The 24339-nt window shown below is 37.0% G+C and overlaps 1 protein-coding gene across 3 annotated transcripts in view; it reads left to right on the top strand.

Moving 5' to 3' along the window:
* The window catches only part of Sik3 (SIK family kinase 3), a 101678-nt gene that overhangs the window by 2433 nt on the left and 74906 nt on the right, over positions 1–24339 (top strand). For all 3 annotated transcript variants that reach the window (XM_010629398.3, XM_010629399.3, XM_010629397.3), the window contains exon 2: positions 1143–1206. In XM_010629398.3, coding sequence (XP_010627700.1) covers positions 1143–1206 — 64 coding nt within the window. The remainder of the gene's footprint in view (positions 1–1142; positions 1207–24339) is intronic.

Here is a 24339-nt window from a genome sequence, read left to right as displayed (position 1 = left end):
ATAAATAAGCAAACTCCAGCAGTTGACAGTTTTTTAAGTTTATTGAAATGATAATATTTTGGACATACTGTGGTAAAACTTACAGTAATTATAATAATCTTAATAAGTAGTAATAGAATCATTTTCTCTCTTTAAAATTTTTAAATGTGGCTACTAGAAAAGTTAAATTTTCATGTGCAGTCACATATTTTTATTGTATACCACTGCTGTTGAAGAATATGTGATAAATCAACAGTGTTCCTCTGGAGTGAGATGGAGAGGATTGGGAAAAGGAAAACCTGTGGCCTTGTGTTTATATACTGTGTATTTAAAATGCTTATAAATAAATGTAGTACATACTCATGGATTTTAAAAAAATAATGAAACTGGTAAAAGAAAAAAGGACTTAAAACATACTACAGTGAATTTTTTTAAAGACAAAATACAAATGAATAATTACTTAAAGGGTAGACATTTTAAATTATTGTGGTTTTTTTGTTTTTTTTTTGTTTTTTTTTTTAATTTGTTTGTTTTGACTCAGAGTTTCACTTTGTAGTTCAGGCTGGCTTTGAACTCATGGCTATCCTTCAGCCTCAACCTCCCAAGTGCTAGGATTATAGGTGTGTATCCCAGCCTGTTCCTTTTTTTTTTTTTTTTTTTTTTAATAAATAGGCAGTGGAAATTAAACTTGTCATTTCTATTTTTAAAAGTAAGACCAAAGTGATTTCTGTGCAGTTCTTAGGTGATTCTTATAATTTTCCCTAAAGCTTTTTTTGTTTGATTTTGGTTCAGTCTGGTGGTGGGGAATGTACCTTTTTGACTCTTTTATGATTGGTGCTGGACTTTTTTTAAGCTCTCAGCAGCTTCTTTGCTTCTTGCTTGTGTGGAGCTTAACAGGTTGGAAACTTCATGGAATAACAAAAGGACCATGTCTGCCAAGTAGCAAGTGTTTCCTATTTTTATAACTTGGAGAAATACCTATTTTCTCTCATTCTTCTTAATATCATTCATATCTGTTCCCCCCAAAATGTTTTAAATCTTCTTTAAGTAGCTGGTAGTAATGGGTTTTAATATTTCAAATGACAGAAGAGGAGTATTTGTTTCTCTTCCTGTGGTATCAGCCTGTCATTTGTGTCATTGTCACTTTCCTGCCTTTGTACCAGGTTATGGAGACAGAGCGGATGATTTATCTGGTGACAGAATATGCTAGTGGAGGGGAAATATTTGGTAAGTAAATTTATTGCATTCTTTAAACAGCTATTGAGCACACTATAGCAATCCTAAAATGTCTGTCCAATGCTTTTGTCACTTGAGCAGCTGTCACTTAATGCTGTTCTTTCGTACTTAATTTTCTTTCTTTTTAGTGTTCTCCCAAGCTTTTTTTATGAAAAAGAAAAACAAAATTTTATAGTCAAGTAATAAGAGTATAACTGTAGTTATTACTTGAGAACATAATGTTAAGTGAAATAAGCAGAAACAAGCTCAAATATCACGTTTTCTCTTATATGAGAATCTTCTCTCTCTCTCTCTCTCTCTATATATATATACACACACACACACACACACACACACACACATATGTGAAAGATAAGTTGGAAATAGAGAAAAGTTCAAATGCTTCCCAAAATTATAAATTCTATTGTTTTAAAAAATACATGTATTTCAATATATATGTTAATCACTTGAAAAGAAGGATTCATTTTATCTGTTTCTTTATTGTAAGAATCTTTTTGGTGTATGTCTAGTCTAGTATTTTTCTGTAAACAAAGTTATTTTGTCTTTTGATTCATCTGGAAAAATTCCTCTGACATCTTTGTTTCTTTAACAAAGGTATTTTGTTTATTACAATCAGGTGTTGACAGTAGAGATTAAAGATCTCTAAAACCAAACATTCCTTCTGATCACATGACCAAGGGTCTTTCCTGTTGCCAGGTTCTCAGTGAGTTGCCAAGTGTGACAGGCAGGCTTACTGGCTCTGTCATGTTACAAAGCACCACTTGGAGTACACAGTCTTGTCCTGCTGCAGTGATAGTGAATCTTTTATAGCTTTCAATGATGTAAACAGCCCACTATGGCACAAGTGGCATAGGTTAGTTACCACTATCCTAGTGCCTTCCTTAATCTTGGTCTAAGTACAGAATAAAACTATGTTCCTTGCCATGTATTTGTGACTCCACTTGATGAGTCTTGTAATTTGGAGATTTTGCCTTCACAAGCTACTTTTTTTCCCTCTCACACTCAAGCTTTAACACAGCATGGGAAATAAGCAGGAGAATTTGTTACTGGCAAATCTGACTTTTTGAGGTGGTGAAAGCTGGCAAAGGAATTTTCTCTGGTAACAGTGATAAATGGAACCAAATAGAGATAAAGAATAAACTTTCCAACTAAATTCATGTGTCTTTTTTCCCTTTTTTTTTCTTTTGACAACTAGAGGGTATCTAAATATAAATTTTAAGGTTTATCCAATTTATTTTTTTTCAATCTTATGACTATGAACGATTACCAATTTAAGGTATATTTATAAGCATTACATTTTATAAGTGGAACCTTATTAGTGACAGGACTGTGTCTGCAGAGATTGTGTGTGTGTGTGTGTGTGTGTGTGTGTGTGTGTGTGTGTGTGTGTGTGTGTGTGTGTGTGTGTGTGTGTCTGTGTCTGTGTCTGTGTGTGAAACTTTGCCTAGAAATGTATATTTTTGTGTCATAACAATTTTCAGGACAAGTGCTGGTGTTTTTTAAAGGACTAACTATAGCATTTCTTAGTTTCATTTTATTTAGCTTTGTGTATATGCTTATTGTATGCTAAAGTTAATAGTGATGAAATGAACTTTATAAGCAGAATATAGTGTTGAACAGGATATTTTATTTCAGAGAAATTAATTCATTAAAAGGTTTGCAGAATAGTATCATACTCAAGGAGATCCAGTAGGTTTTTAGCGTGTATAATAATTATAACCCAGTCATTTTCCTTAGAGATGCCGACTCTATGTTAAGACAGTAGTTTCCTTTCTGTGAATCAGTGTGGTAGGAGACAGACATGGATTCAGCAGGTTGCCTGGACCATGGAAACCAACCCTGTGAGACTCTTGCAGGTTAGAGGAGCAACACAGATGACTTTGTGCTTGATTTATTGAGATCATGGGTGTCCTCTTGTAGGTATGGTAGTCCATGAAGCAGAAAATGGAAGGATATCAGAGAGTGTTTGGAGAGTGAAATAGCCATTATCTTGCTAGGGAGTGTGCTATGGCCTGGCATGCTGGGCACATGCTGTGATGAAACTGCTTTGCTTCAGATGGTGATTGTACACATCAATAGCTTTCCTTATCTAGGTACCTTTTTAGGAGTTTTACTGTATAAGAAAGCAGTACCTCTTCCAGGTCTGAGCACTATTTTATCTCATAGAAAGACATTTATTGGTGGAGAAACAATGATAATCTTAGAGGACGTGACCATGTTATGTTCATAATAATCTTAAGAGCCAAGCACTGGACACATCAGATCTACTCTGGGAAGAGTTGGGTGTGGTGGTGCATGACTGTAATCCCAGCACTCAGGAGGTTGAGGCACAGAGATTGTATCAAGTTCAAGTCCAGCCTGTATATAGTGAGTTCAAGGCCAACCTAATCTACGTAGCAAGACCCTGTCTCCAAAAAACGAGACAGAACAAAAAGTACAGGAAAGATACCAGTCCTCTGGTCATTGGTTCCTTGTGGGAGTAAAGCCGAAGAAATGAGCAAACAGAATATACATTTGGTGGTATTATTTTAAAAAAATAATTATATATAACACGATATATAGTTATATATGAGTAAATCATGAATATTAAGATTACTAATATTATTTTAAAAGTTGTGCGTGAGAGAGAAAATAGTGTATAACCTGAAGAAGTTATTAAGATGACATAAAACAGTCTCGTGAGCTCTATTTTTGGAATTATCTAGTTAGAAGATGAAAGCAGGGGTTTGGTTAAGTAAGTGAATCTTTGAGGTAGTTAGACCTAGGTTTGAATCAGATTTCTGCCATTACCTGATTGCTCTTTGACATAGGGCAGGTTACCAAATGATTCTTAGACTCAGCCTCAAAGTTTGTACATGGTAAGATCTATAACATTTGCCTCTTTATTTGTGAAGGTGAAATGTGTAGAGCCCTATCACATGCTTGCTTTTACCTTTATATTAAAAAACCATCACCTTCTGGCACAACCACATGAGAGACTCTGCTGATGTGCTGTGCAATCAAATGAGTGAAACTATTTAAACAAAACAAAACAAAATGGCCATTTTAAAGTCTGTGGAAGTGGCCCTAAGTACAAACAGCAAGTGAAGCACTCAAGAACAGCTATGAAACTTCAATAAGTACTGTTTGGCCTTTGAGCTAGTGTAGTACTCCTCCTTCCTTCCCTGCTGTCAGCTCAGTGAGGTGGAGAAACAATCCTGTCCAGATTTTTGCAGACAACTCTCCTTTCTCTCAGCAACTAGATTGATAGTTTTCTTCTCAGGTTGAACAGGAGGACATCAGCACTTGCCATCCTTTCCCCAGAGTCCTGTTGCTGATGGTAACATCTGGGGAAGTGCATTTGAGAGATGGGGGCTCCCTTTCCTTCCCAAGTCCACTTGTGGAATTTGATTGTCAAATTACTCTGTCCTCAGATCATGAAACAGTGGTTTCATGAATGTTAGCAAGGCCAGGTGTTAGGTTTATTGGGGGGAAAATCTTTAAGGGTACGTTATAAACATGTTCACAGAAATAAAGGATCTCAAAATTAAAGTAGTAAAGAAGGTATGATGGTAAAATCACTTCAAATAGAGAATAGCAATCAAGAGAAATTATGAAAAAGGGCCAAGTGAAAATTAGGGAGGGAAAGAGGAGAGATATGTGAGTAAGTAATGGTGGTAAACTTCACCAATTTTTTGGAAAACAACCTTTGTGTCCTCCAAGTTAAAAAAAAATCCAGATATGATAAACACAGAGAATAACAAATAGATGAATCATGGTAAATGATTAAAGTCAAAGGCAAGGAGAAAATATTGAAAGCACAAAGAGAAAAATGACACGTAATTTAAAGGAAACTTCAATAAGAATAGCAGCTGACTTTCAGCACAAACAATGGCACTCAGAAGGCAGTGGAATAGGGTATTGAAAGTGCTCAAAGAAAAACAATTTGTTAACCAAACTCCCTTTATCCCTCACAGCTATCTTTTTAAAAGTAAGGTAAAATAAAGACTATTTCAGGTAACCAAAACTGAAACTTTGACCAACAGAATCACCATATAATTATGTGAAACACTAAAGGAAGTTCTTCAAGCTGAAAGCAATTTGTCTGCAAGATACAAAAACAATCAGACAATAACAACAAAAAGTGTACCAGCAGAGGTAATTTTGTGATTATAAAAGGAGGCTAGGCATGGTGGTGCATGTCTGTAATCCCCAGAACTCAGGAGGCTGGGGCAGGAAGATCACCACAAATTCAAGTCTAGCTTGGGCTACTTAGTGAGACCCTGTCTCAAAGAACAAAACTAACAAAGAGTACATATTTTCTCCTTCTTTTCATTTGTTTAAAAAGCAGTTGTATGAAGTGATATGTATATGATACATTGTTAGGCCTCTAATGTAATATATTTGTAATATATCCAAATATAATATCACAAAGGAGGTGTATAGGAGAAAAGCTGCACTGACTCAAGGAAATCACTATAGATGATTAAGTCATAATCATAACAATGTGTTGTTTGGTTTGTAACATTGGTAGTTGTAACATGTATAAGATACCACTACAAATAAGAGGAAGGGAATAGAGCTGTGAAGGAATAACATTTTTATATATCACTGCAATTAAGCTAGTATAAATTGGAGGTCTTAGGATATGCCAGTATTTTGAGAAGCATGACTCTAAAGAAAAGAGGAAAAACACAGTAATCTGAGCAGGGAGCAAAGGTTGTTGGAAGAGAATTCTCTGGATATCTCACATTCCTTAATGTCTTGTGAGCAAGGCATTGGTGGCCTTTGCCCCATACTTTCTTTTCAAGAACATTTGTGTAGCCTTGGAAGATATGGAGAATGTCTCTCTCAAGAGCTCAAAATTAGGTCTGTTTATTACTTATAGCAAAAGATTTGAGTTTCCTCAGCTCACTGCTTGCCTCCTGCCATGCACCCAATAGTCTGTGCAGGTATCATGTGATTTTTCTTTGCTTTGCCCTGTGGGAACTGGGGCTTGAAGAACTGAAGCAAATATGTTAACATTTACGATGCTTGCTAATCAATTCATAAGTAACAAAACCCTTTGTCTCTGACCTAAGGGTCTCATATCTTCTGCTTGTATCCATGCAACTGTGGCAGGTTAAATTATTAGCTTGCATGTAGGGCGGAAATCTCAGATTCTCTTAGTACAAGAAGTAGGGAGATGTTTTGTTGTCATACATTTATACATTATAGATTAGGTTGAATATACAATAGTGAAGACAGTGAGTTTGACAGTAATTAAAATGGAAACCATAATCTGTACAGCAAGAAATGATTAAGCTGTGAGCATAGTTACAAGGAAGTGTACAGGAAGAATAAGTCAGGCAGATGGCATAGGCCTGTAATACTACCACTCTGAGAGGTTGAGGCAGTAGGATCACAAGTTTGAGCTCAGACTGGGCAACTTAGTGATTAGCAAGACTGTCAAAAATTTAAAAAAGATCTGGGGATGTAACTCAATGTGGACGCTCTGGACTTAATTATGGTATTGCAGCCAGTCAGTCCGTCAGTCAATCAGAAGGTAAAAGATACATGTGGCTGTAGGTAATTTCTTAGGCAGAAGAATGCAAGCTAAGATATTGCATGCCTTTTGTTGTTTGTTTTGTTAATTGGGGATTAAACTTGGAACCTTTCATTGAACTACATTCGCAACTCCTTTTGTATTTTTTATTTTGAGACAGGCCTTGCTGAATCACTTAAGTTGTCCAAGGTGGATTAAAACTTGCCATCCTCCTGCCTCATGCTCCCAGAATGCTGAAAGTGTGGACATGTGTCACCGCACCTGGGTTTAATTTTGTATTTGGGGTCAGACTGAGAGTTAAAGATAAGCAGGTAGGGACCTATATCAGGATGGAGAAAGTGAAATTAGCTGCTGGAAGAAATGAGAAGGGGAATGCTCAAAAACAGATAAAATATTAATTAATTAAAGGAAACTAAGAACTTGTACAGTTATACAGGATTGCATACTTTTTTCCTAATAGTGCTCAACTCCTTACATGTACATGGGATAAGACAGACAGTTGAACTGATCCAGTGTTTGTCTTTATGACATGTACAGTAAACAGGTGGCAAGAATAGTGAGGCCACCAGCAATAATGTAACTAATGCTTGAGCCACTAGTCCTGGGCTTGAGTGGGACAGAGGATACAAGTGTGACCAGGACAAATGTTATTTATTTAAATGAGAATGGCAAAAGCTAGAGGTCTGCATGAAGTTGAAAAGCAAATGTGTTGGACATACAAGGATCAGAGAGATAAAAGTCTAAACCTATACTGCCCAGTATGGTAGCCATTGGCTATACGTGTTGCTCTTGCACATTTGGAATACAGGTAGTGCAACTGAGGATTTTGAATTTAATTTAACTTACATTTCAATTAAAATGAGACATTCTGCTGGCTGTGGTGGCACATTCCTATAATCCCAGTACTTGGGAGGCCGAGGCAGGAAGATTACCCTGAACTTGAGGGCAGCCTTGGCTACATAGTGAATTCAAGACTAGCCTGAACTATACATCAAGATCCTGTTCTAAATAAACAGAAACAACAACAAAAACAAGACCAAAAACTGAGGCATCATGCAAGAGTTTTAGTTACAATGACAGAAATAGCCACAAAATCAGCACGTTCTTCAAAATCACCCTCACTCTGACACTAACTACAAGTTCAGAAATTCCCCAAATTGCTGGGATTTAGAACTTACCAAAATCTATACAACTCATAGTTACGGCTTTTTACAGGGAAAGAATGCAGATTAAAATCAACCAAAGGAAGAAGCTCAAGGACCAGGAGAAGTACCAGAACCAGAGCTTTCCTTGTCTTATGCCTGTGGAGATAGGATGTGTTATTTTCCTCATATTGATGCATAAAGGATTGCTCTAGGGACCATGAGCTGAGCTTTCCTGTTCAGCATTTTTATTTTACATAGGCCTCATTGATTGTTTGCTCACGTGGTTGATCTGTGTTGAGATCAACAGATATTGTGTCCCAAAGGTCACATTGTTGGTCTTTCTAGTGTCACCAGCCCCTATTCTAATACTATATGTTTTGTGAGTATGACTTGAAATCATATTGTTAGATTATCTGGCTTTATCCAAGGATCCCAGGCAAACAAAGATACTTCCAGCAGGCATAACATTCTAATTGTCCAGAGATTACTTCCCAGAATCCAGGGGAAGGTCAGACCTTCTTCTTGGGCAAGGCCAAATTCTTCACTCTACATAGTATGAAATACTTTTCTATTAAACACAACTCTTATTTTTTTAAAACTAGATTTCACTTGGCTGTAGACAATTTAGCCTGCAAGTTATAATATACTATATGTGTAAAATACAGTGAGTTCTGAACACTTATTATGTATGGAAAAAATATTTTTATATTGTTGAATATTTTTGTTACAGTTTTTTTTGTTGTTATTAAAACATGCTCCATTTCCCTCCCCCTCTCCTCTTCCTCTTTTCACCTTTTCCCTCTTTATACTTTTCAATGTGATTATAAGAAATACCAAATTATATAAATATGTTTCTACTTGACAGTCTTGATTAAGAAAGTTATTCTAAGGGGAATGTACTTCAGATTAAGTATCCCTAAGCCAAAAATCTGAATTCTGAAATGCTCCAAAACCTGCAATTTCTTGAGTGCTGACATGCCACTCAAAAAGTTCTGAATTTCAAAACATGGATATTTAACATGTATTTAGGTTTAGAATTTTAGTGATAGAATAATGTCAAATAACGACAAACTCCAAGATGTGACCATAGAAATAGTGGCTGAACCTTCATGTAGTCTTATAAGGCCATTGGCGAGAAAGAAGATTCAGGTCATGTTGTCAAACATGTTATGCTTGGGGATGTTGAGGTTCCTTTAGGTGACTGGCGGAATCTTGGTGGACCAGTGAACTGTGAACTGAACCTCAGTATCTTTAATTACTGTGAAGGCGAGAGGTAGAAAGGGGGTATACCAGTTAGCTAGGTGTATGTCACGGGAGTGAAAGTAGTGGGAGTATACAAGAGGTTGTATTACTTCCTAGTCCAAAGTGTAATGTTATGGTTTTTGTTTTGTTTTGCTTTGCTTTTTCAAGAAATCTGTAAAGGAATTGTTAGTTTTAGAGGAGCTGGTTGAAGAGGTGAGTATAAATGTGGATTTTCTGTACACAGTTTTGAAAGCCTTGTTAACCTTGTTTTGTTCTATAAGCATCTGCTTAAATTTTATGACCGTCTCAAATGTTATTCCATCTGTGAACTCTACTCTGATTTTGCCAGATACTTACTTGCCTTTTTCTTTATCATTTTGAACGCTTTTCTCCTAATAGCACTTTGTGTGTAGGGGGAGGGAGGTTATTTCTTTGTTATTCACTGAACTAGATTAGGTAATTTAAGACTCTAGTCCTTTTACCTGTCATGTTTCCTCTGATGGTTCTGCTGCCAGATCTTCCTCACTTCTAAATTTGTACTAGTCCTGGGAATTCTTCTCTATGCACATTTATTTCTCCATTGGTTTTACATCATTTATTAAGGTGTTGACTCCAAAAATTTAAATGTCTAGCCTGACTGCTCCACAAACTCTAGATTTACATATTTAGCTATTTATGTGACACTTGAATGTCTAATAGGCATTTTAGTGCTATTATATGCAAAACTGAACTTTTGATTTTCGCTTACCAACTTTCTCTTCCTCATTTCACTAATGGCAAATCTATTCAGGTTTCACACAAAACTGTAGAACCATGCTTGATTCATTTTTTTTCTATTATATTATGTCAAATCCATCAGTAAATCTTGGTTACTCTTCCTTTAAATTATGCTGAATTCAGTTACTTATCACTTCCACCACCACCAGTCTGATTTCAGCCACAGTCATCTCTGGCTAGAATTATTGCAGTGCCCTTTAACCAGTTTCTCTAAATCTGTCCCGTTTTCCCTATTACATTTGGAGTGAATTTTAAAAAATGCTGTGGGAGCTCATCATGGTGGTACTGCCTATAATCCTAGCATACTGGGAGGGAGACGTGGGAGGAATCCAATTTTGAACCCAGCCTGGGAAACTTAATGAGACCTTCTTTCAAAATAAGACATAAAAGGGGCCAGGGATTTAGCTTAGTGGTTCCGCCGCCTGCCTTGCAAGCACAAGGACCCGAGTTTGATCCCTGGTACCAAAAAACAAAACAAAACAAAACAAAACAAAATAAGACATAAAAAAGGACTGGGGATCTAGCTCGATGTAAAGGCCCTGGGTTCATTCTTCAATACCAAAAGGTAGGGGGCAAGATGGATCTCATCACTTGAATACTTCTGTTGGCTTTCCCATCTACTTGGAATGAATCTATAGATCCTCCAGTGGGTTTTCAAGTGCCGTATGATCTGGTCTCTACCATCCTGTCTGACTGTCGCTCCTGCTATTCTGCTCCTTCTCACATTCTCATATTTTTGTTCATTAAAGCATTCAATATGTTCCCACATTAAGACCTACATATATCTCATTCCTCCTTCCTGAAATAATCTTTTCCAAGATAATTTGCATGACTCACTCTCTCCTGTTTCTTTCAAGTCTCTTACCCAGTATTGCCTCATTAGAGAGGTCTTGGCTAACTAGCCATGTTATTTATATCTCATTCTTCCTATCAACCCACTGTCCCCTTTATTGCTTTATCTTTTCTTCTTGGTTTTTATATGCAACTGACATTAATTCATTTACTTCTTCTCTCGTCTTATTAAAGCATAAGCATTATAAGAGTAAGGCTTTTGTCATTTTTGATTCCTGCTAAATCCTAGAATAGCCTCACACTCAATAAATATATATTGATCATTTGGGTGGAAGACTGAATGAATACCAGTAGATTGCAGATTACAGCATTTAAATCTTTTATATCTGTTCTTCCTTGTTTAATGTAGTGTATAACATATAGGAGGTACTCATTTCGTCAAACATAGAATATGATTTATTTATTTATTTATTTATTTTGGATTTTTTGAGACAGGTTCTCACTGTGTAGTTGAGACTGACCTGGAACTCACTATGTAGCTCAGGCTGGTCTCGAACTCACAGCGATCCTCCTGCTTCAGCCTCCGGAGTGCTGGGATTATAGGCATGTGCCACCACGCCCGGCTGAATATGAGTTTTTTTAACCTGGAAGAAAAAATAAGATTTTTTCCTGCTAAACTCTGCTGAGAAAGACATAATTGCAAATTATGAAATCTGGGGGCTGGGGATTTAGCTCAGTGGTGCCACTGCCTACCTTGCAAGCAGCAAGGTCCTGAGTTTGATCCCCATTACCAAAAAATAAAAATAAAATCATGAAATCTAAACAGTGTTTCACTAGGTGGTTATCGAATGAACATTTATCAGTCATTCAGTTGATTCATTGAGATGACTGTTGGATACTGTTTAGTACTTTTTAAGGGACAGGTGTGTAATTTAGTCCTGTTTAGTGATGCAAACAGAATTGAGAAACTGTTTTGTTTTTTTAAAGTACTAAACTCATAATTTAGAACTTCTACAATGTGATTTCTCTAGATAGATATCCCCAAACTTCCTATTTAAGACCATAAACTCATAAATCCAGCACTTTATCAAGTAAAGTTTCCTGAATACTGGGCAGAATTTGTGAGCATTTAAAACAAATTACTAATTTAGGAGGAGTCTGTTGAAATACGTGTGATTTATTATGAACATTCTCAGTGCCTTAAAATAACATTTCCTGTGATGCCAGCATGTATGGAACTCAGAACCACTCACAAAGACAGTTATTTATGCCGTAGAGCACTTAAAGACTTGACTAGTAGCACAGGGAATGGGAAAAAAAATGCATTGTCTAATCATTATGTGTCAGATACTGGATTAAGTGTTTTATTTGTAACTTTATCTTGTTACCTCCTAGGTATTTAAGGGCATTAACATTTATTGAACACGCTAGTATGTACTATTTGTTGTGGATTTTGAAAATACGTATGCATTCATTATTTAGATTTGTTTGTTTGTTTGTTTTGGTTTTTTGAGACAGGGTCTCACTATGAGGTTGGGACTGACCTGGAACTCACTATGTAGCCCAGGCTGGTCCCAGACTCACAGTGATCCTCCTGCCTCAGCCTCCTGAGTGCTGGGATTACAGGTGTATGCCACCACACCTAGCTTTAGATTTTTTTTTTTGAGATGGGGGACTTGCCGTACAATCCAGGTTGGCCTTGAACTTACTATGTAGACCACACTGGCCTCAAACTCAGCAGTCCTACTGTCTCAGCCTCCCAAATGCTGGGATCAGGTGTGTGCCCCCACAACAAGTGTGCTCCCTTGTTTTTATTTTTTTTTATTTTATTTTTTTTATTTTATTGAGTTTATTGGTACATTTAGGGATACAGTACAGTTACATTCATTGTTGGGATCATGTACCTTTACATGGCAAGTCTTGATTCTCATTTTTTCCCCTTACCTCTGCCCTCCCTTCCCCACTCCTCCCCTCCCCATCTACAAACACTTTATTTTCATCTTTTCATTCTCTCACATTTTTTTTCTTTTCCCTTTTTGTTCTTCCCCTACGCATCACACCTTCCCTACACCTTTAGCTCCTTTCTTCAAATTTCTAAATGTCAGTAATCTTATTAAAATCTTATGCATTGTTGCAGAATATTCACACCAGGGAAACTATTTGGTATTTACACATGTGTGACTTATTTATTTCACTTAGGAGTATATCTTCAATATGTATCCATTTTCCTATGATTTCCCTTGTTTTTATTTAATCCTCAACATTCTTTATATTTTTATAGCTAAACGTTTTTCCCACTAAATTAGGTATTCCCTTTAACTATAGGCTTTACCCTCTAGTAAATAACCATACCTTTGAACTTTAGTCACTAAATCAAAACAATTAATTTTCCATTTTGTTCCTCAGTTGATTTCTCATTCATTATTTTATATTTTTTGTTTTATTTCTTAACATCAGGCATAGTTAGCATGTATGTTTGCAATCAGCCCAAGATATGTAAAGAAGCCCCTTGTTCTTTGGCCTTACTTAGCTGAGCACATCCATTCTTTCTGATCATCCTGTCATTTCTACCATGCAATAAAAAGGAGTGCCAAGGAGAACAAGTCAGATATTTTTGCCCTATTGAGTATATATGTCCCAAAGACATATTTTTACCTGGCTCCTATATTCATACTTTTTCTAAGGGTTTTCTGAAGTAATTTTTAAACTCTTTAGGGAAAATACAGTTTATCTAACAAAGTAAAACTAATAGTGCAAGAGTTAAGGAGTCATGGAGGCTTCCATCCAGATTCAGAAGGATTGAGAGTCCAGGCAGAAATGTGTGACAGGATCACAGTCCCTGCCAAGAGCCCATGAGAGAGCTAAAAAGAATGAAGCTGTGAGAATAAAGCTGAAGGTACAGTGGAGACTCTAGGAAATCGGAGATGCCAGGAATATGGAGTGTCTGCTGAGGGAAACTGCAGACAGCAAGCAGAGCCAGCCCGAGAGCGAGGCCATGTGTGCTGGAACTGGCCTAAGCTGTTAGGAGGTCACATCTCCCCACAGCCTGCCCCTGATGCTAGACTACAATATTTAGTGTTGACCATACTGGGTCGGTATTGCTTTGGTCCCTTTCCTTTCTGTTCACCTATTTGTCCCTTTTGAAATGAAATGTTTACCCTGCACCACTGTATGTTAGAAGTATTTTTCTTTTTGAGAGAACCTAGTAGTTAAGACTTTGCCTTGAGTCTCAGAGGAGACCTTGAACTTGGACTTTTTTTTTCCCGGGTGTAAGTCCATTCATTTATTGGATTTCTGAATATTAAAGTGAAATTAAAGTAATTATTAAGTGATCAGAAAAAAGAAAATCATCTTCACCTGAATTACCCATCAAGTCTACTCTGACTTGCCCTAGCTTCTCCCACAACAAACTTCTGGGATTCAGAAAACTATTTCCATACTGACTGCATTTAAAGTTACCATTACCATATGGGTCAACTAACTATGAGAACAGTTCTTCTCATACATGTTGTATGTACACAGATGGTTCACCCTCAATTAGATCTCTTACTTGGCAGAATGGGTTCTTTGGGGCCCAATAAAAGCAGAAGCTTCTAGCAAACCTTTTTTCAGACTCAAGGTATTTATGGGTTTTTCACTTATGTGAGTTCCCTTATGTACCCCTAGAGCTGATCATTGACAAGCTTTTCTTACTTAAACATTTATAGGGTCTTTCCTCAGACTGGTTTTTGTTTTTTGGGGTACAAACTCACATAAGGCTAATATTTTTGCCACACTCATGACATATATACAATTTTTCACCAGTGTGGCTTATCTGATGGGTAAGAAAGTCAGATTTCTGTTAGAAAGCCCCGCCCCCCTTGCTGGGGCTTCTCTCCAGGATGGAAACTTGGACTTTTTGGAACTTTCTAGTGGTATTAGAACTGTAAAAACTTTTATATCTTTTGCATAATGAGAAAGACACGATTAGCCTTTTGGGGGACAGGAGCGGAGTATTATGGTTAGGCTCTAAACTGCCCCCCAAAAGTTAGGATGTGGGAGCCTGGTAAGTGGAGGTAGATGACTGGTTGTGTGACTTTGAAGGGTGTATTCTTGTCCCTGGCTCCCCCTTTCTCTTGCTGTTTCCTAGCCACCATGGGTGAGCAGCTTACCTCTGCCATGCATTTTCACCTTGCCCTTTTCTGCTTCAGAGCCTGCTGACCATGGACTGAACCCTCTGAAACTGGGAAACGAACAATGTAAACCTGTCCTCTAAGTTGAAACTAGTGGAATTTTGTCTCAGTGACAGGAAAGCTGACTAATACAAATGGAAAAATAAAAATATTTCTAATCAATCCTTATAAATATTTGATTTATATAAAGGGATTTTATGTCATATTAAACTTCATATGTTATATTTTAGTGTGCTTTTAAACTTTGATGTCATGAAGATTGGGTGTGTGTGTGTGTGTGTGTGTGTGACACAGAGAGAGGGAGAGAAATTCCATTTTTTCACAACATTTTGGTAAAATACTCATAAGTTTTTGGTTTGGTTTGGTTTTTTGAGACAAGGTCTTGCTATTAGTTCTGGCTGGCCTTGTACTGACAACAATCCTCCTGCCTCAGCCTCCCAAGCATTGGGATTACAGGTGTGGTTACCACTCCTGGCCATAAAAGTATTTTAACCATTTAAGAATTTATATTTCAGTAACATTAAGTACATTCACATTGTTTTGTTGCCATCACCACTCAGTGACTTATCCACAGAAAATTTTCCCATCTTGTGAAATGGAAATTCTACACCTTTTAAATAGTGACTCCCCATTTTGGCTCTTGTGTGTAATGCTATTATGAAGAATAGAAGTATACAAATGGAAGATTTCATTTTTACTAAAGAGATTATCATATAGATAGATATATGTATGTGTGTGTGTGTGTGTGTATGAAAAGAATGTAATATAATGTGCCCTTATTTACTCATATTTAAGTTTTGACAGTTACCAATGTTTTCTTTTTCTTTCTGATAACTTTTTTTATTCTGATAAAGAATTTTATTGATTGATTGATTTGTTTTTGAGATAGGGTCTCACTATGTAGACTGACCAGGAACTTACTATGTAGCCCAGGCTGGTCTCAAACTCACAGGGATCCTCCTGCCTCAGCCTTCTGAGTGCTGGGATTACAGTCATGCGCCACCACGCCCAGCTCTGATATAGGATTTTAAAGCAAAGTCAAATCATCATATTGCTTCACTCAAATACTTAGTAGTTTTTATTTTTAAAATAAAAAAATATTTTTATTAGTACATGATTACAATACAGAATGATTACATTCATCATAAGGAATTTTTACATGTACATAACACATCTTAATTCTTTTTATTTTCCCTTCCCTTTCTTCCCTCCCCACTCCTTGATCATCCTTGCAAAAGATCTATCTCCCTATTTTTTTGTTATCTATTGTTTTGTTTGTTTGTTTGTTTTGTTTTTCGTATAGGGGATCACTGATTTCCACAGTGGTTGTACTAGTTTACGTAATTCCCACCAACAATGTAGAAGGGTACCATTTTCCTGCACAGCCGCACCAGCATTTGTTATTAGTTGATTTCTTGATGATAACCATTCTTTCCAGAGTAAGGTAGAATCTCATTGTTGTTTTAATTTGCATTTCTCCAGTAGCCAGCAATGTTAAACTTTTCACGTATGTATTGGCCATTTGTGCTTTTTCTGACAAGTGTTTCTTCATTTCAGTTGCCTGTTTTTTGATTGGGTCTTTTATTTTGGAATGGTTTTTCTTTTTCTGTTCTTTCTTTTTGAGATAGGGTCTCTCTGTGTAACCCAGGTTGGCCTTCAGTTGGTGGTGATGCTGCTGCCTCAGCCTCCCAAGTGATGAGATTAGCGGGGCAGGCCATCATTTTCAGCTTCAGGGCCTTTTTTTCAGTTCTTTATATATTCTAGATACCAGTCCTCTGTCCAACGAGTAGCTGGCAACAACTTTTCCCCATTCTATATGTTTTCTTTTTACTCTTTTGGTTGTTTTGATTTGCAGAAGCTTTTTAATTTAATATAATCTTATTTGTTGATTCCAGATGTTATTTCTTGTGCAGTTGGGGTTCTGTTCAGAAAGTCTTTGCCTATATCTTCAAGAGTTTTACCTATTTTATTTTCCAGCAGTTTATTTCTGTTCCAGTATTTAAATCTTTGATCCATTTTAGTTTTAGAGTATAGAGTCAATCTTCTGCATATGTGTAGGCAGTTTTCCTGGCACCATATTTATTTAAGAGATTATCTTTCTTCTAATGTATATTTTTGACCCCTTTATCAAAGATCAGATGGTTGAATGTGCCTAGGGTTGTTTCTGCATCCTCTGTTCTGTTCCATTGATCTATTTATCTGTTTTTGTGTCAGCACCATTTTGGCTCTTGTGTATAATGCTATTACGAAGAATATAAGTATACAAATGGAAGGTTTCAGTTTTACTAACGGGATTTTCATATATTTAGAGGGGAAAGGGAGGATACTGTAATTGTGGTAGCCTTGTAATATAACTTGAATTCTAGAATTGTGATGCTTTCTTCTTTGCTTTTGTTGACCAGGATTGCTTTGCTTTTTTCTCTTTTTTGTTTGGCTGATTTTTCTAGTACTGGGAACTGATCTCAGGACCTTGCATTTGCCAGGCAGGCATGGTGCCACTGAGCTACATCCCTGGCCCTGCTTTGCTTTTTCCTAATTTTTAAAACTTAAAAAAACACCTTTTTTTGAGATACAGTTTTGCTATACGGTTCAGGTGGGACTTGAACTCACACCGTGCAGCCCAGGATGGCCTTGAACTCCTGGCAATCCTTCAGCCTCAGCGTGAGTGCTGGGATTACAGGTGCGTGCCACCACACCCAGCTCCAGGATTGCTTTTCTATTCTGTGTTTCTTTCTGGTTCTGTATAAATTTTAGGATAGTTTTCTCTAGTTCTGTGAAAAATGCTGTTAGTGGATGTGAGGGCAATCTAGCTGCAACATCTGTTAGCCCATTGATTGCCAGTGTTGATTCAGCTGATCTGGCTGGCTGGGCAGGAGTCCCCCACCTTCCTCCCTCACTGCTCCATGTGTCTCCCTCCTGAAGCTGTGCACTGAGTTAAAGAGGGTGACCAACCCCAAGAGAGGAAAACCATTTCCTTGGCCAAGGATATACACGTAGCTGTGCTTTCTTGCTTAGAATCTCCAAGCAAGCTCTCAAGAATTGTTGGTATTTTGATTGGTATTGTGTTATATCTATATATTACTTTAGGAAGTGTAGCCATTTTAACAGTATTGGTTTTGCCTATCTGGAAACAGGAAATATTTTTTCATTTTCTCATATCCTCTTTAATGTCCTTTTTTCCAGAGTACTATGGTTTCATTATGGAGGTCTTGTACTACTTTTGTTAGGTTGATTCCTAAGTATTTAATTTTTCTTGAAGCTATTTTGAATGGTATTTTCCTGATTTCTTTCTTGGTGGTTTCATTATTAGTGTATAGGAATGCCGTTGATTTTGTATCCTGTTTGCTAGTTCTAGGAGTCTTTTGGTTTAATTTTTGCATCTTCTATATTTTTTCTTATATATAAGAATTTAAAAATCTGTATTATCTGCATCAAGATCACTAATCCTATCTTTTGCTGTCTGTTAAATGTAATAAATTTCTAATTTCATGTATTTTGTAGATTCAGACTGCATATTTGTAGATTTTATGTAGTTTAGAGATCCTAATTCTACCTTGAAAAACACCTTCATCCTTTCTGCACATTTTATGTTTTCTTTAACATAGTAATCATAGTTTTATAAGTCTTTGTTTGCTAATTCCAGTGTCTGATTCATTTTTTTTTATTTTTTCATTTACTTTAATCTCTTTTTTTATTGGTTACTTTTCCTGATTCTTTTCATGTTTGATGATTTTTCATTGTGAAAATAGTTGTAGAGTTCTGGATTATTACCTTCTATAGGGCCAAGTTCATTCTCTCAGACAGTTAAATTACAGGCAGATTATTGTGATCCTTTTGTGGCTTGATTTTAGGATTTATTGGGGTGGTTGTACTTTGCCAGTGCTCATAGCCATTACTCTGAGAGTACAGTTTTCTGCATTCTCACCTGAGTGCCTTTCAAGCTGAACCTGAAATCTAGCATCCTCTGAATACTGTATATAACCTCTGAAGATTTATGTTTAGCTCTCATCCTCAGCAGTGTTTTTCTGCTAGGCCTCCCATAGTATTACTTTGTACAAGTACAGTTTGTTAGTTGGCCTGAGGGAAATTTCTTGCTCAGTTTTGGTGCTCCTTTTCAACTTTTCCTTTTCTCTACTATCCTGCCATCCAAAATCTACCCATCATAGCATTCCCTACCTCTGACTTCTGTTCTACCCTAATCTATTTCTCTTTGCTTGGATGCTTTTCCTTGAGTGTTTTAGGCTCAATGAGGGCTCACCTTTTTCCTTTCTCTGAAGAATTGTAGCTCTTTATTACTGTCTGATATATACAAATAGTCCACCTTTCATAGTTTGTTAGAGTAAATCCAACATCAATACTTTCATAATGAAAACTACCATCTATCCCATTCTTACTCTCAACAACTGTCTTAGTCATTTGTTTGCTGCTGGAACAAAGTACCTGACACCCACAATTTAAAAGAAGAGAGGCTATTTTAGCTCATGTTTTCATTCCATAGTAAGTTGGTTCAGGGACAGAGAAAGCATAGAGTTACCTGGGTGAAGGAGAGCTCTTCATCCCATGGCATCTAGGAAGAAAAAAGAGAAGGGAGGAGCTGCAGAGTGAGATACACACTCTTCCAGGCCACCCCACTCTCCATTGTGACCTGCCTCCAACTACCTCGTAACAGTGAGTCAGCTATGAACACATCATTCACTGGTGTGTATAGCACCCCATGATCCAGTCACCCCTCCAGAAGCCCCACCTCTGAACACATGAGGCTTTTGGAGAACATTCTAAATGTAAAGCATTAGCATTAGCAGTAATCTCTTACTATCTGCAATAGGCAGGGCATATTTAATGAAAGGGCGGTTCGCGTGCCCTTTCGGGTGCCCCTTCCCAATTAGGCCACTCACGCACCGAGAGGTCCGGCAGGAGATCTTTATTGTAGGGAGGCGAGCAGGAGGCAGGAAGGCAGAGAGAGAGAGAGAGAGAGAGAGAGAGAGAGAGAGAAGAAGCAGAAGGAGAGAGAAGAACAAAGAAAGGAAGGTCCTTTTATCAGTTTTGGGGTGGGCTATTGCTTATTTATGAGGAGTGAGTTACTTTTAACCTATCACAGGCCAGATTGCTTTTATGGGCCCAGTACTGCAGACACAGGTTTCAACTTTCCTGGACTACTGTGGCCTTGGGGAGGAGGGAAACCAGAGATAAGGGCATGAGGTCATTTTAGGAGCCAAGACATACCAGGAGAATGCAGCCTGTGAGGCGGTGTCACAGCATACTTTAACATGATCAATTCCCTAACATTTAGCCTTCTGTAAGTGTCTCAAAGTAACTTTTTATAGTTTCCAGTTGATAAATTTCTTAAATTTTGTATAAATCTCCTTCTCCCTCTTCCAGCATATACTTTTTTCTCATGCCATATATTTGTTTAAGAAACTGTCATACAATTTCTTACATTTTAGATTTAGAGTAATCTTTTTAATTAAAAAAAATTTTTTTGAGACAAGGTCTTGCTATGTAGTACAGGCTGGCCTTGAACTCACTATGTAGCCCAGGCTGGTCTCAAATTCATGGAGATCCTCCTGCCTCAGCCTCCAGAATGCTGGGACTACAGATGTGCATCACCATGTCTGGCTAGAATTGTATCTTAACTGTGTCATGAGCATATTCTTTCAGCTCACTCTTCCTTTTAAAGTGGTCATCATATTTGGAAAACTGGTTGGCCGACTAAAGGTTGAAATTTGGGGGGTAGGGGGAGACGAATCCTTCATAGTTTGCTGTTGCATCACTAGATGTTGTAGATTGTCTGCTTTCCTCATTCTCAGTGATGTTTAGAATCCTCTGTAAGTTTAGGCCTTGTTCACATAACCCATCTCTTACAAAGTTTGCTGTCAACTTTTGGCTGAATGTTTATTATTTGGTTGCCTAAACATATTATTTCATTATATATTACAAAATGGTGATTTTTTTCCTAATTCATACTTTTTACATTTATTAGCTCTGACTCTTCCATAAATAATTCTCCTTATCAGCTGTTTAAAACTTAAAGATTATGTAATGGTGCAAATTTCCAATGATGAATATCATTATTTTGTATACCTAAAATTACCAATAAAATTAATTTTTAAAAAAGAAATAGGTTAAAAAAATACCTTAAAGACAGGGTAAATGCTTGATTTTCATTTATCACATTTTGGAATAATGAACTGGTGACCTTAGCAGTCTCCAGTGGAGGTTAGCAAGCGTGATTTTGTTTCCTAGTATGATTATAATCACATGAACTGTAATATATTTGGTCTGCTTTAGTCCATGGAGGTGGGTGTCCTGACATCCTGTTGCATACCCCTTCCTTGCTCCAGTATGAACCCAAGTCCTTCATGATAAGCTATATCAATAGCTTTTTTTTTTAAATTTTGAGACAGATCTTGCTAATTTGTCCAGACTGGGCTTGAAATTGAGATCCTCCTTCCTCAGCTTCCCAGGGTGCTGAGAGTATAGGCATACCTGGGTTGAGTCTGTATTCCCCCAGCCCTCTTTGGGTTTTTTGCAACAAGGTCTTGCTATGTAGTTCAGGGTGGCCCTTAATTCACTGTGTAGCCCAGTCTGGCCTGGAACTCATGGTGATCTTCCTGCTTCACCCTCCCAAGTGCTGGGATTATACCATGTGACACACACCTAGTTAAATAAGTTTTTATTCTTTTGGTGATCAAATTATCCCCCTAAGCCAGTTGGAGCCTCTCTGTCTTCTCTCTCTGTGATTTCAATGATCTCTGCTTTTGAACAAGATGTCTTATACTACTGGTAGAGGTATGAGTGTTGTTTTTCTTTTAAGATGAAAGATGTTAATGTATGAGTTTTTTGGTTTTTTTTTTAAACTAAAGCCTCAGTATTTAGATTTAATTGCAGTGTTGGCACTTTGTGATAAATAAGTGGTTTTGGGTTGCAGTTTGGACACTTGTCTCTAAAAGGTTCACCATTACTGTGCTCTGGTTCCTTCAAGTGAAAAATAACATTTAGAGACAGAACATGAGTACCAGAGATGCTCATTAATACCACTGGATTGTCATTGCTTACAGATCGTTTTCAGGGGACAGAGCTCTATCTTATATAGAGAAAAACGAAACATGAATTCATACCAACATTCCAACTGAAATGTAAAATCTCAACATTTCCATTTCTTAAATGTCATATCTTTGTATCTTTTTCTCTTATGCCCCAAACTGGTTGCATTTAGTCTGGGCATCAAGAGAGAGTTTAATTGATTGAAAGTTACATCCGTAATATTACATATAAGAAGATTATTGGTGCTCTTTGTCTTTGGGTTATATTCAGTGAAGAATTTTCTTAGTTCCTCTGGGATGCTATAACAAAATACCTTATACTGGGTATTATTATTTTAAAATAATAACAATTTATTCCTTGTAGTTCTAGAAGCCAAGAAGTCCTAGGCGCCAGCAGCTTTGGTATCTGGTGAAGTCTTGCTCTCTACATCATGTTCATATGGGACCTTGCTCTTGGGTCCTCACCTGGCAAAAGAGGGATGAGGGGTGACCTTGGTCCTGTCTTCTTTTTGGCATTTCTGGAGATGAAATCCAGAATCCTATCTTAAGCAAACACTCTACCATGGAACTGCATCCCCAGCCCTTTTTATTTTAAGTTGGGTCTCACTAAATTGCTCAGACTAGCCATGAACTTGTAGTCCTCCTGCCTCTGCTTCCCTAGTAGCTGAGGTACAGATGGGCACTTTAAACACTTTTATAAAGGCCTTAGTCTCGTTCAGGAGGACGTAGTCCTTATAACATAATCACCTCCTTAAGGCCCCTTGTTAATACTGTTGCATCGGAGATTACATTTCAACCTACATTTTGGGGGTACCCAAAATTCAAACCATAGCAAGGATATATATGCAAGATACTACATTTTTATGGCAATTAAATTTTTTTCCTAAGTGATTGATTATGCACAGCTTTAAGTACCATTAAATTTAATTTTTGTTTCATTTGATTTTTTTACAGCTTTATTTCAATTTTTAGAAATTACTTTTTCTTCTCTTTGATTAAATTATGAATTGTTTTGATTGGATTCAGAATGTAAGACATTTGGTTTTCAAATTTGATGTAAAACAAGGTCAGAGAGGTACAAATTCCATCCATTTTCCATCCCACTATAAACAACTATTTTTATAAGTTTTTCACTTAACATTAGTTATTTTTGAAAATATGAACAAATATGTAGACATGATACTTGTAGTTCCTGTACTTATGCCCAACACCTTGGGATCAAGAGTAAAATCCCCCTTACAGAATTAGCCAGCCAACATTGCCAGTAAATCGGTGTGACATGAGAAACATTTGTCTCAGAAAAGTGTGAGGAGCATTCATATTTTAATAGTTTGGCTAAAAGAAATAAAAAGTCTAGAAAATAGTTTTCAGAAGCTAAGATAAGAATTGATTGAGTCATGCTTTGTTCTTTCAATGTATAAGTGCCTTCTTTGTGTCAGATACTGTTGTAAGAACAGTATTATTCTTGGAAACAATAGTAAACAAAATAGAAAATAGAATAAAACAGAACAAGATAGAAAAAAATCTCTGCCCTCTCAATGTTTACTTGCTAGTGGGGAAGCCAAGCAATATACAAACTAAATAAAATGTGCAGTTCCTTAAAAAAAATGATAAAATGCAAAGAGACATGGACATAAAGTCTTAGGGGGATAGTTGACAGTTGAGATAAGGGTAAGGGTGGTGAGAACAGTTCCCTGTGAGGTTATATTTTTGTAAAATGTCATGCAGATATCGGGGGAAGAGCATTTCAGGTAGTAAGACTAGAAGGAACAAAGGCCCTGTGGCAAAAGAACTGAGATAAAGCAGGGGAGCATTGGCAGGTGAGGTCCAGAGGTCGTGAGCTGGGACTCTGTTGAAGAACTGGATAGAAAAATGACATGGTCTGACTTAGGATTTAAAAGAACTGTCCTGGCTCATAGAAAGGCAAAGCTCTGTTCATTCAGGTACTTGTACATAATTGTTCTTAGCAAGGCTGTCTTTTTGTCGTATGGGGGATGAATTCACAGGCAGCGGAACCGATGACCTAAATCCGTAGCCCATAGCATGTCTTTTTAATAGCCAAACCTGGAAACAATTAAAATGTCCATCAGTAGATAATTGGATAAGCAACTGTTGGTTGTACATCTGTTTCATGCCATACTTCTCAGCAATAAAAAGGGACAAACAACTTATATGTACAACTCTGTTGGATCTTAAGGACATTATGGTGAATGAAAAAGGCCAATCTCAAAAGGTATGATTTCATTTTTCTAGCATTATCAAAATGACAAAATTTTATAAGTGAAAAACAGATTCATAGTTTCCAGGACTTAGGGATGGTGGGGAGGAAACAAGCAAGTGTGACCATAAAGGGAGAGTACGGAGGAAGTCTTTGTGGTTATGGAATACTTTGGGGTTTTTTTTTTTTTTTTTTTTTTTTTTTTTTTTTT

This window comes from Fukomys damarensis, unplaced genomic scaffold (genome assembly GCF_012274545.1).
Source record: "Fukomys damarensis isolate Sample0158 unplaced genomic scaffold, DMR_v1.0_HiC HiC_scaffold_16, whole genome shotgun sequence".
Taxonomy (NCBI): domain Eukaryota; kingdom Metazoa; phylum Chordata; class Mammalia; order Rodentia; family Bathyergidae; genus Fukomys; species Fukomys damarensis.
The sequence above is the reverse complement of the archived record's forward strand: the minus strand, read 5'-3'. Positions and strand labels throughout refer to the sequence as shown.